The sequence below is a fragment of the Archocentrus centrarchus genome, unplaced genomic scaffold (genome assembly GCF_007364275.1).
Source record: "Archocentrus centrarchus isolate MPI-CPG fArcCen1 unplaced genomic scaffold, fArcCen1 scaffold_30_ctg1, whole genome shotgun sequence".
Classification (NCBI taxonomy): domain Eukaryota; kingdom Metazoa; phylum Chordata; class Actinopteri; order Cichliformes; family Cichlidae; genus Archocentrus; species Archocentrus centrarchus.
In genome coordinates this window covers 2,235,208-2,249,965 of record NW_022060259.1, presented here as the reverse complement: position 1 = coordinate 2,249,965, position 14,758 = coordinate 2,235,208, and the positions used below count along the sequence as shown (strand labels likewise).

Sequence of the window (14,758 nt, the reverse complement as noted above, 5' to 3'; positions counted from 1 at the left end):
TACTCTAAATCCCAAAACTGGATGGAAAATGAGGGTGGAGGAACTGACTGAAGAGACTAGACTGTCTGCCAGAGTGGCCATACTGAGCCAGTTAAATGTGCACATACGTTTTCCAACATTTCAGCCCTCCATCTAGAATATCATCCATATCTTAAACCGCCTGCTTGATGTTTGAGTCAGGGTCGAGAGTCTCAGGTGGGATTGATATTCTAGGAAGCTGTGACACTGAATGAGCCTGCACAAAAACAGCAGCGCCTCACCAGTGTAGAGCGCAGCCCTTCCTCATGAACCTGTGCTTCTCCTACTCTGATGAATCAACATGTCTTCGGCGTTGCCTCCACCTTCCTGTGGACTTTGATTTTAAATGGTAATGCAGTGAAATAAGAGCCTCTGCTCTTAATCTGCATTAATACAGAGTACGTGTGATCACAGCTGACAGGAAGACAGTGAACAGATGTGGCTGTGATAGCTTACAGCGGCCTTCTCTGTGACCAGTCATTTTACAGATCACATTGTTGTATATAAAGCTGCAGTCATGAGCCTGCATCTATGGCAACACTGCACCACGAGTGACTGGTCAGGCTCGGCTCTCTGTCCTCCTTACAGGCTGTAATGCACTTTTGTGGTTTGGTTAATGAAAGCAGGACAAAAAAAAGCAAGTAAGCTGTTTTTATTGTGCTCACTTTGGACAAAGTGTTCAGTAGCCAGGAAATGGCTCCAGTGTCATATACAGTATAATATTGGATTCCACAAATTAATCATAGTTCATGACCTGCTATGTAAACAGCATTTTAACATCACAGATGGTCCAGATGGGCCTGATTTGAAATGCTTTGCAGAGTATCCAGAGTAGCAGGAGTTACTCTCCTAGCTTAGCTAAAACTAAGTGTTTAATTTGTTCCAGTCGAATCAGCCGGGTTTGTACTGTCACAGCATTTTTCTCCTTGTTTCAGTAGCACCTGAAATGTGAATGGACCGGTACTTACACAGCACCTTTTTCTCAACTGAGCACTCAAAGCTACAAGTCTCTCACACACACACACACCATGCTTTCATCCATAACTTAACATTCACACACACTCACTACAATGGATGCATTGGGGGCACCTCAGGGTTCAGTATCTTGCTCAAGGATACTTCAGCACGCACGCTGGAGGTGATCGATCCACTCATGATCTGACCTGAACTCTCTCTGTGTGTGTGTGTGTGTGTGTGTGTGTGAGTGTGAGAGTGTGTGTGTGTGTGTGTGTGTGTGTGTGTGTGTGTGTGTGTGTGTGTGTGTGTGTGTGTGTGTAAACTAAACAGTACCACTACAAACAGCATGACAGCCTCTGATTGGTTCGTTGTGTCTGGGGTGGGAGTAAGAAAGTAAAACCAGGAAGAGGGTCCTGCCTGCTCAACTCAGAAGAAACAATTCAATTTTATTCATCTAACACCAAATCAAGCCTTTGAGCAGGCGACACATATGTTTGGAACAGTCTCGTATTTAAACAGCTCCAAATCACAACAGTCGCCTCAGGGTGCTTTATACTGTAGATAAAGACCCTACAATAACAGAGAAAACCCAGCAGTCAAAACGACCCCCTGTGAGCAGCACTTGGTGACAGTGGGAAGGAAAAACTCCCTTTTAACAGGAAGAAACCTCCAGCAGAACCAGGCTCAGGGAGGGGGGGTCATCTGCTGGGGGGGGGCTGAGGGGAGAGAAAAAAAGACACACTGTGGAAGAGAAACAGAGAAACACTGCTATGCAATCTAATACAGTGACACTGGATTTGTTCACAGATAATCTGTTTAAAATACCACATAATCTGCTGTATCAGCAGAATGACAGCTGCATCACAGGAAACGTCTTAAAACTCCTCTACAGCTCCGCACTTTACAAAGAAAAGCTTCTGCCTTCAGACAACGAAGCAGAACAAAGTCTCAGTACTGAGCACGGGCTCAACAGGCAGAGCCTGTCAGAAGGTGGAGCATCTTCCCACCACAAATAAAGTACTTTATTTGTGGTGGGAAGATGATCCTGTTGTTTTGGTCCTCGTCTCAGTGGAATTACTTGTGCGGGTGTGAGAGTAATACAGCATAAATCCTCCCTTTCTGAAAGATGTCTGTGACAGTTATCAAGTCTAAGAAACACAAATGAGGATTTTAAAAAAGCTGTAACATCTAATATTAAAAGCTCAGTGAATGAGAAATGCACCAAACATTAAATTCACAAAGCAAACTGTTCATTTCATTTTCTTTATTCATATACAAAGAGTGCTTATTCGAAAATACAGTTGACTGAGTCACAGAGAATTGAATAAATGCATTTTTGGTGGCTTTAATTTCATATGAAGAGTCAAAAAGCTTCTGTGTCGATGTTGGAAGATTTCCCTCAGCCTCCTGCAGTCTGGAGTCTGTCTCTGAAGCTGGATGTGGACAGAGGCTGACATGAGATAAAAAAAATGAAAAGGTCAGAATCATAACGATGATGTGAAGTGGTGTCATGTGCAGCCACATATACTGTATTTATCAACCACCTCAGAAATTCTCCATCACAAGTTGAACTGGGACTAAAAATACTATCAACTCAACTCAGATATTTATGAGTCATGCTACACCCACTCCCCACAGGGAGCTCTCATTTGGAAGAAAATGATCTTGCTGTTTTACAATTTTCAGAACAATAAGATGAAATTAATGACAATGTCTGGCAGGTTTTCCTCTGTGGTGCCAGTATGAAATCACATCTAAAATAATGGAGGCTGTTTCCTGATAATGACCTTGGAAGTTAAGAGCATATTTTATCCTTGGGGCACTTCTATGAAAACTCGTAAAATTTTGCATGTTTCTCAAGACAGCAATTAAGTGCGAGTGCTGCAGACGCTGCCAGGGGCTTCTTAATGCTGGAGCTGCAATAAGAAATTTTTGGACACTTTAATATGACATGTTTATCACGTTTGAAGTTTGTACAGTGAACTCGTCAAGCAATTGCTTATTTATACATCCTGCAGCTAAAGAGCAGCATCGTTCATTATGGGATGTTTTTGCCCACATGATGAGTCCAAGTCAAACCTTCAATCACTTTTAACTCTGTTGTTGTTCTGTGCTCACAGGCATCACTCTGACCAGCTGCCCACTGCTCTGCTCAGCAGCCGTGTGCTGAAACTCAGGAGGAAGCTCACTAAAGCCAAGCAGAGCTGCACAGACGGCTATAAAAATGGACCTATTAGAGAACCTTTCACACTGCTGTAGGTTGTTCTTTAGTTATCATGCTCATAATGATAATGGGCATGCAGGTGTGTAGCAGGTGTAATGGTTACCATGTTTACCATCTTAGTTTAGTCTGTCAGACAAGTGACAACCTCTGGGCTGAAAACCAAGCCAGTGTGGAAGTGAGCCAGTCTGCATGCACTGCAAAGTTCAAATGCCCAGTTTCTCAGCAAACAAACAAACAAACAAACATGTTTAAAGACCTTTTCATTTCATACAGTAGACGGGGTGATGTTTTTAGACAACGCATTTATTTGGATTTAGTTAAGGCTGAAAATGTTAGCATGGCTGCCATGGTGGCACTTGTGTTTTGTTTCCATTACGATTGAGGACCACCTCAGAGTGGGTGGAGTCGATATAGCAACGTGCGCAGAAGTCTCGTGACGTAATTTGTATGCGACTCAAAGTGTGTTTGCTTTTGCCTACACTGCTGTGTTGTGCGATGGTACCCGTGAGCAGCCGTTAGCTCAGAGACTTCATGATAAACTTTCTCATTTCTCGTCTCATCTCCCACCAACCACAGAAACGTCTGCACCTCCTCATTCGACCACGTTGTTGGTTTGCGTGCCTCCATTTTCTTGCTGTCGGGTTTTATAAATGGTGCGGTTGATTCTGGTGAAGGAGTCGCTCTCATGACTCCGCTAGTGACGACACTCCCTAGCCAATCGGTGGCATGCTGTTCTTCATTTTTGGATCCTCTTGGATCGCTTGGAACCCTGGCTGACTGGGTACTAAAAAAGTACCGTATTTTCCGGAGTATAAGTCGCACTTTTTTTCATAGTTTGGCTGGGGGTGCGACCTATACTCCGGAGCGACGTATATGTGACATTTATAACACATGAACCAAAATACTCCAGCCACTTGACATCTCCGTGAACTGCAGCTTTAAGGCAGTCTTGCGTAACCTGTGGGCGCAGTGGATGATGGATGGAGAGCACAGCTTAACGGCAACTGGGAGAATGCGCCACCCAACTTTCCTGGAAGTCATTGGATGGATCAAGAAAACATGGGCTTCAGTGACAACCAAACCATCCTGTTGGGATTCAGAAAGGCTGGAATAATTGGAACTGCAGCTGACGACGAGTCTGACTAACGCGACACAGAAGAGGAAGCGGCGCTTCGTCTACGGAGTGTACGGAATTGTTTAGAAGTGACACCGAGGATGAAGACTTCAATGGATTGAAGGTTTGGTTAACTTGTTAGTATGTTCTTTATGCTATGGTTATCTGAATAACTTAATGTTACGTTAACATACTGTAGCGATTCTCTTAGTTAGAGAGCGTGTTGATGTTGTGGGATTTCGGACTGTTCGGGAGGTTCGTGAAGGCAGCATGGAGAGAGAGAAAAAGACCGAGAGCTTGCCTGTGTGTGTGTTGCTGTTCCGCTGTTGTAGTTGTGGTTGGCGTGGCTGTGGCCTACAGCAGCCGTTTTTCTGTTAATAAAGACGACCTTTGTTGTGAATATCGCTGACTTTGGAAGTGTGTTTACAACGTTACAATACCGAACACGTGTTCGTTGTGCGTCATGTAGCTGAATGTGCTACGTTAGCATAACGTAGGTGTAACCGTGTTCGTCCTGTTCTTTAATCCATTATTATTTTAAATTGCCGTTCAAGATGGAATTTGTGCTCTGAGTCTCGGATTCTATCAAACCCCCCCCCCCAAAAGAGTGCGACTTATAGTCCAGTGCGACCTATATATGTTTTTTCTTCTTTATTATGCATTTTTTGGCTGGTGCGACCTATACTCCGGAGCGACGTATAGTCCGAAAAATACGGTACCTGGTACTAATGGAGATGCCTACAAACCGTGTCGAGTCAAGTCGAGCCACGTTGAGCAGGTACTAATGGAAACGCAGCATTAGTGTGTCGTCACAGGAAGCTGTACTTTAGACCCATCTGCTAAGATTCATTTCTGCTAACTGGAGTCACTGAAGTGTTTGTTTTGTCGGTGCCTTTTAGAGCATTTTCAGTGTAAATATTTGATAATGTGAGAGACTGTTTGGTGAAAACCATCCAAGACAAAGTTTGTTCTTGAGGTGTGGTTATTGAAAGGTGGCCATATTGTAAAAACAGCTCTAATGGCTTCTTTCAGAGCACAGATAAACTGAAGGGTTGCACAAAGTCACAGAATGAGATTAAAAAGATTATTTTGGACTGTGAATAAATTTGGAAATGAGCATAACAGAGCCCTTAAAGAAGGTTTCTACAATGGATTTGACAAACATACTTGTGGAAATAAAGAAGCAATCTGATGCAAGCCACTATATTTACAATTTTTAAATGTTCCCTCAGTTACCACACGTACCTGACATCTACACACCTGAGGCTGCACCACATCTGCTTCAGTCAGTCTCCTTTTTCAGGTATTTCTTCATGACTGAAGCCACGTCTCCCCCCTCGCTGCCCTCTGCTTCTAGTCTCTCTCCTTGTGGCCTTTCAATCCTGCGTCTTGGCCCACCACCCTGGGAGCTTCCTCCTGATCCACCTGAGCTGGAGGACTCCGACTCAGAGCTTTTCCTGCTGCGGCCTGAGGGAGGCAGCTCTCCAAAGTGGACGCTCAGGGCCCTCCTACCTCCTCTAACTGAGCTGGCCAGGCTGCTAGTGGACTGAGCTCTCCTGATGGCGGGCAAGATGTCGGAGGCTGCGTCGTCACGGTCCACAGGCAGACGGCGACTTTGGAAGACCATGGGTTCTGAACCCAAAGAGCCTTCACCTCCATCTTCTGTAATAAGATTCCCCAACATGCACCGTCGTGGTGCCAGAGGGGAGCGCTGGATGGGAGTTGTCACATGCAAGTGCCGCTGCTCCTCTGGGTCTTCCTCTGGGATGGATAATGAGGGAGGATGATGACGAGGAGCAAGAGAGGATGTCATGGAGGAGAGGCGAGGCAATGAGGGAAGTGAAGAGAGGGAATCACTTGAGTTAAAGCGAGAGACTTTGGTTCCAGCTGTAGAGGCTCCGGCAGGTACCTGCAAGTCAGTGGTGGAGCGAGTATTGGTGGCACGTGGCAAGAGCGGTGAGGATGGTTTTAGGATGCTGGGACCAGGTCTGGGCTCCTGGATGTCTTCCGGACTGAGAGAGAGGGCCGAGGCTCTCCGTCTGAGAGTTGATGCTCCGGTTGTTTGATAAATGGGCAAGGACACAGCACTGCCAGCTCCACCTCCTGCATCACCACCAGCTCTGCGCTTACGAAGTCCTTCCAGCAGCTCAGACAGGGCTGAGGAGGATGGGGCTCGACCGAGACCTCTGCTACCGACGCCTCCGGCCTCAGAGCCTTCATCACCAGGATCCACACAAGAGCTTTAGAGTGAAAAAAGAATCAGTTTTAACCACAAGGCAGTCCATGCTGTATGTTTGACTAATATACACAAGCATCTACAGCTGCAACTAAATATTGTCTCAATTTATTTATTACTTGTTTGGTGTGAAAAAAAAATAGCATTCACAAGGATTAAATATCTTTGTCCAACCAAACAGCCTCAATAATGCTGAGCATTATATCAAATGAATTTGACTAATTCAACACTTAATGTTGTGGTCCTGTTCTGTTCATACAGCATGCTACTAACATTTTATTAACATTTTCTCTCCTGAACATTATCAGCCACCTACACTGCAGCATAAATCACAAGTTTTTAAAAATGTTGTTTGAAAGTACTTCTTGTAATTGCTGTACACAAAATGTAACAAACTTTCACCACCAGATGTAATGTTTCACCACTATTAAAATGTTTTTTCATGTGTTTCATGTGTTCTTTTAACATTTGATATTTCTTTTAGGCTCTTCCACCCTCTTGCAGGCTGCCATTGGGTTCTCAGTGACCTCCCTGGATGAATATAAGTCATATTGTCTTGTTGCAAAATCTTGCGGTCCAAAGTAATTTTAAACAAAAGTGTAGCCCAGGCATAGTGACATTCAGTTTATATCTCTTCAACACAATAAACAATATTTTGGTCATAAAAACAACATTATGTCACACATGACTGGTGCTAAATAATTTCATGCAGTAGGCACTCGAACCCAGAAACACCGTATTCTCTGAACAAGTGAGGGCTCTAACTCCAAAAGGGTCAATGGGTATTTTTGTTCAACTGGGAAAAGCCGAAAATCTACGCTGGTGGATTTCTTAGCTATGCTGGTGTACAGACAGCAACAGAAATTATGTCATTCTACAAATACTTATGGATTTGACTGTATGTGTAAGTGGGACTTCTAAAAAAAATTAAAAAGGCACAAATGAAAATGTCTAAAACTGCTTAATTTGTTAAAGTTGTTAAATTTAATGGGAATTATACGTCAAACTGGAATCATCCTATAAAATATTCATTTGACTATCATGCAACTGTACCAAAGTACCTGAAACAATCAATCATTACAGCTAGTTAGCATACTTTTGACGAACTAACTGATTAATCATTGCAGTTTAGAGCACATCCTTGAATGACCTTGCATTAGCAGACTTACCGGAAGCTGTAGGTGCTCATGGTGTCAGCAACAGATTGACGCCCACTATGGCTGCTGTAAGGAGAGCCACCACGGAGGGATCCTCTAGAAATGCCTGACCAGGTGCGAATACCCTCTCCAATATCTTCTGTCCCAACGCTGGACACAGAGTCACTGCAGGACCAAAGCATACCTCAGCACACTGCTACAGCCAAAGTGAAAAACCTCCCAATTTTCAGCTGCAATAAGCATGCAAACACATTACAAAAGCAGCTCAGCAAACATGATGATTCCACTGTAAGCCAGGCTATGGTTACAATGGAGCAACATTTAATGAGCTGTAAGATTGAGCTCATGCTTGAACAAGGCCCTGATTTGAGTCTCGGTTAAATAGTTTTTATCTTTTCATTGCCTGGCATCATTTTCCACCAAATAATGCAGGTGAAAATTGGGGCTATTTTTGTCTCTATCTCTAAAAAGCTTTGGAATCACACAAAAACTTATTTATTAGCTTTTGTCCTTCAATATCATTAGAGTGATAGATGCTGCATTAGGAATGACCCATGCTGAACCATTTTCCACAGGCAGGTGGTTAGAGAATGCCATTTTCTTACTTCCAAGGCAAACTACAAACTTCCATGGCATACTTTATAACAGGACAAACTTTTTGTTTAAGTGCACATAGAAGGGGAAAAAAATGCTAATTATAGTAAAAACATTGTGTAAGGTGAGGGCCAGACAAAGAGCGATTCAGAAGACCCCTGTTTAAATGTCAACAAGGAACTGTTTACCCTGCCTGGGATAGGGTTACCGGGGCCCCACCTTGAAGCCAGGCCTGGGGAGGGAGCTCAAGGGAGAGCATCTGATGGCCGGTCCTTAGCCTACAGTGCCCAGCCAGGCGCAGCCTGAAGAGACGACATGGGCCCACCCTCCTTTAGTCCTACCACCCGTAGGTGGTGTCGTAGGGGTCGGGTGCAGTGTGTGTCAGACGGTGACTAAGGAAGGAGGCCCTGGCGGACCGATCCCTTATTGAAACTGGCTATTGGGACATGGAATGTTAACTCTCTGGTGGGGAAGGTGCCTGAGCTAGTGCATGAGGTTGAGAGATACCGGCTAGATATAGTTTGGCTCACCTCAACTCATGGCCTGGGCTCTGGAACAGTCTCCTGGAGAGAGGTTGGGTTCTGTTCCAGTCTGGCAGCTGATGGGTACCAGCAGGCCAAGCAGAACACAGCTCGGGCGGTGGCCGAGGCAAAAACTCAGGTGTGGGAGGAGTTTGGTGAGGCCGTGGAAAAAGACTTTTCGACAGCCTTGAAGTGGTTCATCATCAGGCAATTCAGGAGGGGAAAGCGGTGCTCTACTCACACAGTTTACAGTGCGGGAGAATTGCTGCTGACTTCAACTGAGTGTATAGTCAGGAGGTGGAAGGAATACTTCGAGGACCTCCTGAATCCCACTGACACGCCTTCTGTAGTGGAAGCAGAGTCTGGGGATGAGGGGGATGACTTGCCCATCACTGGGATTGAGGTCACTGAGGTGGTTAAACAACTCCTTGGAGGCAGGGCCCCTGGGGTGGACGAGATTCACCCTGAGTTCCTGAAGGCTCTGGATGTTGTAGGGCTGTCTTGGGTGACATGCCTCTGCAACATCGCATGGAGATCTGGGGCGGTGCCACTGGATTGGCAGACCAGGGTGGCGGTCCCCATCTTTAAGAAGGGAGACCGGAGGGTGTGCTCCAACTTTCAGGGGATCACACTCCTCAGCCTCCCTGGTAAGGTCTATGGCAGGGTGCTGGAAAGGAGGGTCAATCCAGTAGTCGAACCTTGGAATCAACAGGAACAATGTGGTTTTTGTCCTGGCCACGGACTGCTGGACCAGCTCTTTATCCTCTCGAGGATATTTGGGTGTGTGTGGGAGTTTGCTCATCCAGTCTACATGTGTTTTGTGGACTTGGAGAAGGTATTTGACTGCATCCCTTGGGGTATCCTGTGCGAGGTTTGTAAAGCTGGCAATAAGTCGGACTCGTTTCCTGTGGGTGTTGGACTTCGCCAGTGCTGCCCTTTGTCACGATTCTGTTCATAATTTTTATGGACAATATTTTCTGGGCATAGCCAGGTGGCGTGAGGCTTCCGCCTTGGTGGCCTCAGAATCTCGTCTCTGCTCTTTGCAGATGATGCAGTCCTGTTGGCTTCATCAGGTCGTGGCCTCCAGCTCGCAGTGGAAGGTTCACAGTCAAGTGTGAAGCGGCTGGCATGAGAATCAGCACCTCTAATTCTGAGGCCATGGTCCTCAGCTGGAAAAGGGTGGAGTGCCCACTCCGGCTCAGGGACGAGTTCCTGCCCCAGGTGGAGGAGTTTAAGTATCTTGGGGTCTTGTTCATGAGTGATGGGAAAAGGGAACGAGAGATCGACAGACGGATCGGGGGCTGCATCTGCAGTGATGCGGATGCTACACCGGTCTGTCGTGGTGAAGAGGGAGCTAAGCGTAAAAGCAAAGCTGTTGATTTACCTGTCCATCTACATCCCTACCCTCACTTATGGTCATGAGTACAAGCGGCAGAAATGAACTTCCTCCAAAGGGTGGCTGGCCTCTCCCTTAGAGATAGAGTGAGGGGTGCAGCCATTCAGGAGGGGCTCAAAGTAGAGCCGGTGCTCCTTCATATCGAAAGGAGTCCGTTGAGGTGGCTCGGGCATCTGACTAGGATGCCTTCTGGGTGCCGCTTGGGTGAGGAGGCCCCGGGGCAGACCCAGGACACGCTGGAGGGATTATATCTGGTCCCTCCAGATGAGCTGGTGGAGGTGGCTGGGGAGAGGGAAGTCTTTGCTTCTCTACTCAGGTTGCTGCCCCCACAACCCAGCCCCAGATAAGTGGAAAAAAATGGATGGACGGATGGATCCTGTAAGGCATACTGTAATTTACTTGTGATAATAGTTACTTTTTTTTTTTTAAAGCTCCAGTGTACATGTGGCTTTTGGACTGTTAGTAGCCATGCACACATCCTTTTACATTTGAGTCACATTGAAGCATAATTCTGATTACTTAGGATTTAGTTTCAAAGTTTTGTCAAAAAAAATCATTTGTATCAATAACAATACTGTACTCACCAAAGGTAACCTATTTTTCTTTTTTTTGCTGACACTGTCATATATATATATATATATATATATATATATATATATATATATATATATATATATATGTGTGTGTATAGACAGTGTTACAATGGTGTCTGTTCATATTAAACATGGCCAATATTTTAAAATGACCACAGGCTCAGGCTTCAAACTGTTTTAATTGCTCCAATTCGGAAAGGTTTTTCTTCTCTAGGCTCTATAAAATGCTACTGAAACTTGATATCACTAATATGGTCACACCCACCTGCTGTTCCATCTATCTGTTTGTGAGAGGCAGCCAATAGGAAGAAAGTCTGCATAAAGGGACAGGAGCTAAAACAGCTTGTTTCAGATGGAAGATGAACTGAGATGCTGCACCCTGGCACAGTACAAGATAAATAAAGATCTTGAACCATGATTCACGCAAAACTTGTAGCCTCAAATTATATTTTTCCTTGTTATTCCTGTTGATCAACTAACAGACCATATTTGTGTCATGCTTACAGTTTTACCTCCAATACAAATGGTTTATATAATCTGAATGATCAGAGGTGCTCCGTCCAAGGTTTCTCCGAACAAGACCAGGGCTGTCTTCCACAGTCACACTGAGTTCCTGATGAATGTTATTAACGCACTAAAGCCTTGTACGGTGCCAAGCACTGCAGTATCCATGTGTGAGACATTGAGTCATAGGCTTTCTTGTAGTCAATCCAGGCAGTGCTCCCATTGGTCTGTCAGGTCTTTAGAGTCCTGGTCTAATGCTCTATCAACCAGAAGCTGGTCCTTTTACTCTCTGGTGTTATTTCCAATGCCTTTCTGGGCCATACTCATATGTTGACTAGTGCCTCCTCGGCTTGGTTGCTACAATGCCTGAGCAGAGCTTCCCTGTTGTGGAGAGGCAGATAATCAGCCGGTAGTTTGATGCATCGTACCCGTGTGGGGATTCTTCATGATCATGATAATAGACTGGTTCTTAGATAGTGCTTTTCTAATTTATTTGAGCACTCAAAGTGTTTTGTCAACATTGAGATCAGGATCAGGATTGTTCTGACCTGCTGTTAGCAGCCCCCTTATTTATCTGCCTCTGACCAAACAATCAGAAACAGACTTCATGAGGGTGGCCTGAGGGCCCAACATCTTCTAGTGGGCCCTGTGCTCACTCCCCACTACCGTGGAGCCTGATTGGAATTTGCTATAGAATACCACCATCAGCAGGTCCACTGGTTCCCTGTGCGTTTTGCAGATAACAGCAGGTTCACCCTGAGCACACGTGGCGGTCATAAAAGGGTCTGGAGAAGCCGTGGAGAACATTATGCTGCCTGTAACATCATTCAACATGATCGACATGGTGGTGGATCATTGATGGTCTCATATCCATGGACTGATGTACAGACCTGTACAGGCCAGGCAACAGGACCTGACTGCCATCAGGTATCAGGATGAAATCCTTGGACCCACTGTCAGACCCTACACTGGTGCAGTGGGTCCTGGGTTCCTCCTGGTACACAACAATGCCCGGCCTCATGTGGCGAGAGTATGCAGGCAGTTCCTAGAAGATAAAGGAATTGATACCACTGACTGCCCCCCCCCCCCCCCACGCTCGCCTAACCTAAATCCAAAGAAAACCTCTGGGACATTATGTTTCAGTCCATCCAACACTGAGTACCAGTGTGAGTTGCTGCAATGAAATTTTGGCAAACTGGACTAGCCTGCAGCAGCATTCTTTCACTTTCATTTTTGTGGTGTTGTTGAATTCAGCCCTCTGTAGGGTGATAATTTTCATCCCCATCATCCTTTCATTCCTAACACATTCCCAAGTCTATTTCAGTATAGATATCCAGGACTTTTTTCCATTGAGAGCTGATGTGTTTTCAAAGTGTTTCTTGCAATATACACACGCACGTATGCACACGTGCACACATGCACGCACACACACAGAGTGGCTAAAACAAAACTCATTAATAACCTTAGTGATCTGATGGCTGTTATATAAAATTTGCACAACTGTTTCATTACATAGAAGGTGAAGCTGAGGTAACTGTGCACTGACTTTGGTGAGTACAATAATTTTATATATGATGGAAATCATGCCCAAGATTAGTTATAAGAGGCAGGAATTGCTTTTTAAGAGGCCAATTTTTCTCTTATTCTGTTCATCATTATTACAATGATATGTTTAATGAGAACATGTGAAGGTCTGATGTTTTCAGGTCATACACATATACCCAAAAAACAGCCACACACGGTCATGAGTTTCTTACAGGTCTTTCTTTTGAGTAAAGGACTCCACGGCAGTTTGAACACTGGATTGAAGGACAGAATGATGAAAGGTTGAGTTCAGACATACAGATATCATCACTGAACCAAAGCTGGAGTTACCTTAATGAAGGCGAATTACCTTTCAGTATCACTGTCATCACTTGATTCCACTTCCTCCAGGGCCGCCTGGAGATCAACGATGCGGCGAATGGATGTCTCCAGGTCTGCCTGTAATGTCTGCCTGACAGTGGTGAGCTCTTCAACCTGCATTTCCTGTTTAAAAAAATTGAAGACATCACATGATTAAAGCATGTTTGAAGACGCAGGGGTGACTATCACTGTCCCCCAGCAAAACATAAAGAGCCTGAGGATGAATCGGCCAGAGCAGCTACCTTCAAATGCTAAATGTCCGACAGCATGTCCTCTCTCGTGCACAGTCCTGTGACCTGAGTACTGCTGCTGATGTTTGTACTGCTCTGCCCCAGTTATTTACTAGAAAATTGTTGCATACATAAGCTGCCATTCAGAGGATAAAGTGATTAAATCATCTCGTCTGTGCTTTCTTATTTCTTGCTGGTTCTATCCCTGTTGCATCCTGTCACACATGCCTGCACCTACACACAGGCACATTCAACACATCCTAAAGCTTCCAGGCTTTCAAAGTTATTGGCTTTGTTGGCTTTGAGACGGGTGTGGGAGCCACAGTTGTCATAGAAACAAATAAGCATGTACCAGTGTGTGTATGTGTGTGTGTGTGTGTGTGCGCGCTCATAACCTTGAAGAGACAATGAGGATTAATCACAGTCAGAGAGAGGAAGCAGGATGAGGGGGAGATGACGTTTGAATGGTGGTGGAGAGGTGGGAGTGTGTGCGCGTGTGTGTGTGTGTGCGCGCTGTTGTGTGTATGATTAAGTCTATTTATGCCGGCATGTGTGTAAGTCTGCATTGCTGGTTGGTAGGTTCTTTAAGGGCATCCTTGTGTGTGTCTGTGTGCGAGTGTGTTGCTTTGTGCTAATAACTTAATAATTACTGAAGCTCCTTCTCGCTTTCTTGGCTCAGCTCAGAGGTCACAAAGAAATCTGCTGTCAGTGAGAGCAAGAAGATGATTGAATCTGTAACTGTGTGGATATCTGATATCTTCAGTAAGTAGAAACTATGTTTATTAACCCTCAAATTCTAACTTGATGGAGGTGAAATTAATTTTTCTTATACAGCAGAGTTTAAAGACCGTTCCCCATCACTCCAATAAAAACATTAACTCAGTGCACATGTGTAGACTTATTAACAATTTGTGTTTTAAAAAGCTGAAACTTCATGTTCTGTGGATTAATGCTTTGGAAAGATGCTGTGGAATGATTCATCCGCTCCTCCATGATGTGAAGAGAAATGTCAGACAGCATCTCAAAGTCATCAAGGACTGAGACAATCTTCAAATATACAGCACCAGTCAAAACAAAAAGTCAGCAAATGCTTTGCAAATATCCTCATTTATGTATAAATATTGCTCAAATCATCATCTAAGTTACCTGTCCATAAATACTAAAGCTAAAATGGGACGGTAACCTCCTCACACCTCATAAAAATCAGTAGTTCACATTCAGCTATTACATATAGTTGCACAGACCAACTGGTCATCCAGCAGGTGAGGGTGCAACATCCTGTCCCTATGAACGCTGTCTCAGGAAAAGA

At 44.8% G+C, this 14,758-nt stretch overlaps 1 protein-coding gene across 2 annotated transcripts in view; it reads right to left on the bottom strand.

Moving 5' to 3' along the window:
- Positions 1–2,260: 2,260 nt before the first annotated feature.
- Positions 2,261–14,758, bottom strand: part of myo18b (myosin XVIIIB) — a 69,003-nt gene continuing 56,505 nt past the window's right edge. The window contains exons 40-44 of one of the 2 annotated variants that reach the window (XM_030723977.1): positions 13,209–13,342; positions 13,072–13,113; positions 7,719–7,871; positions 5,559–6,553; positions 2,261–2,425 (exon numbers count right to left, since the gene is read on the bottom strand). In XM_030723977.1, the coding sequence (XP_030579837.1) occupies positions 5,596–6,553; positions 7,719–7,871; positions 13,072–13,113; positions 13,209–13,342 (1,287 nt within the window). In that variant the 3' untranslated portion in view covers positions 2,261–2,425; positions 5,559–5,595. The remainder of the gene's footprint in view (positions 2,426–5,558; positions 6,554–7,718; positions 7,872–13,071; positions 13,114–13,208; positions 13,343–14,758) is intronic. The other variant, XM_030723976.1, reaches the window with a different exon arrangement.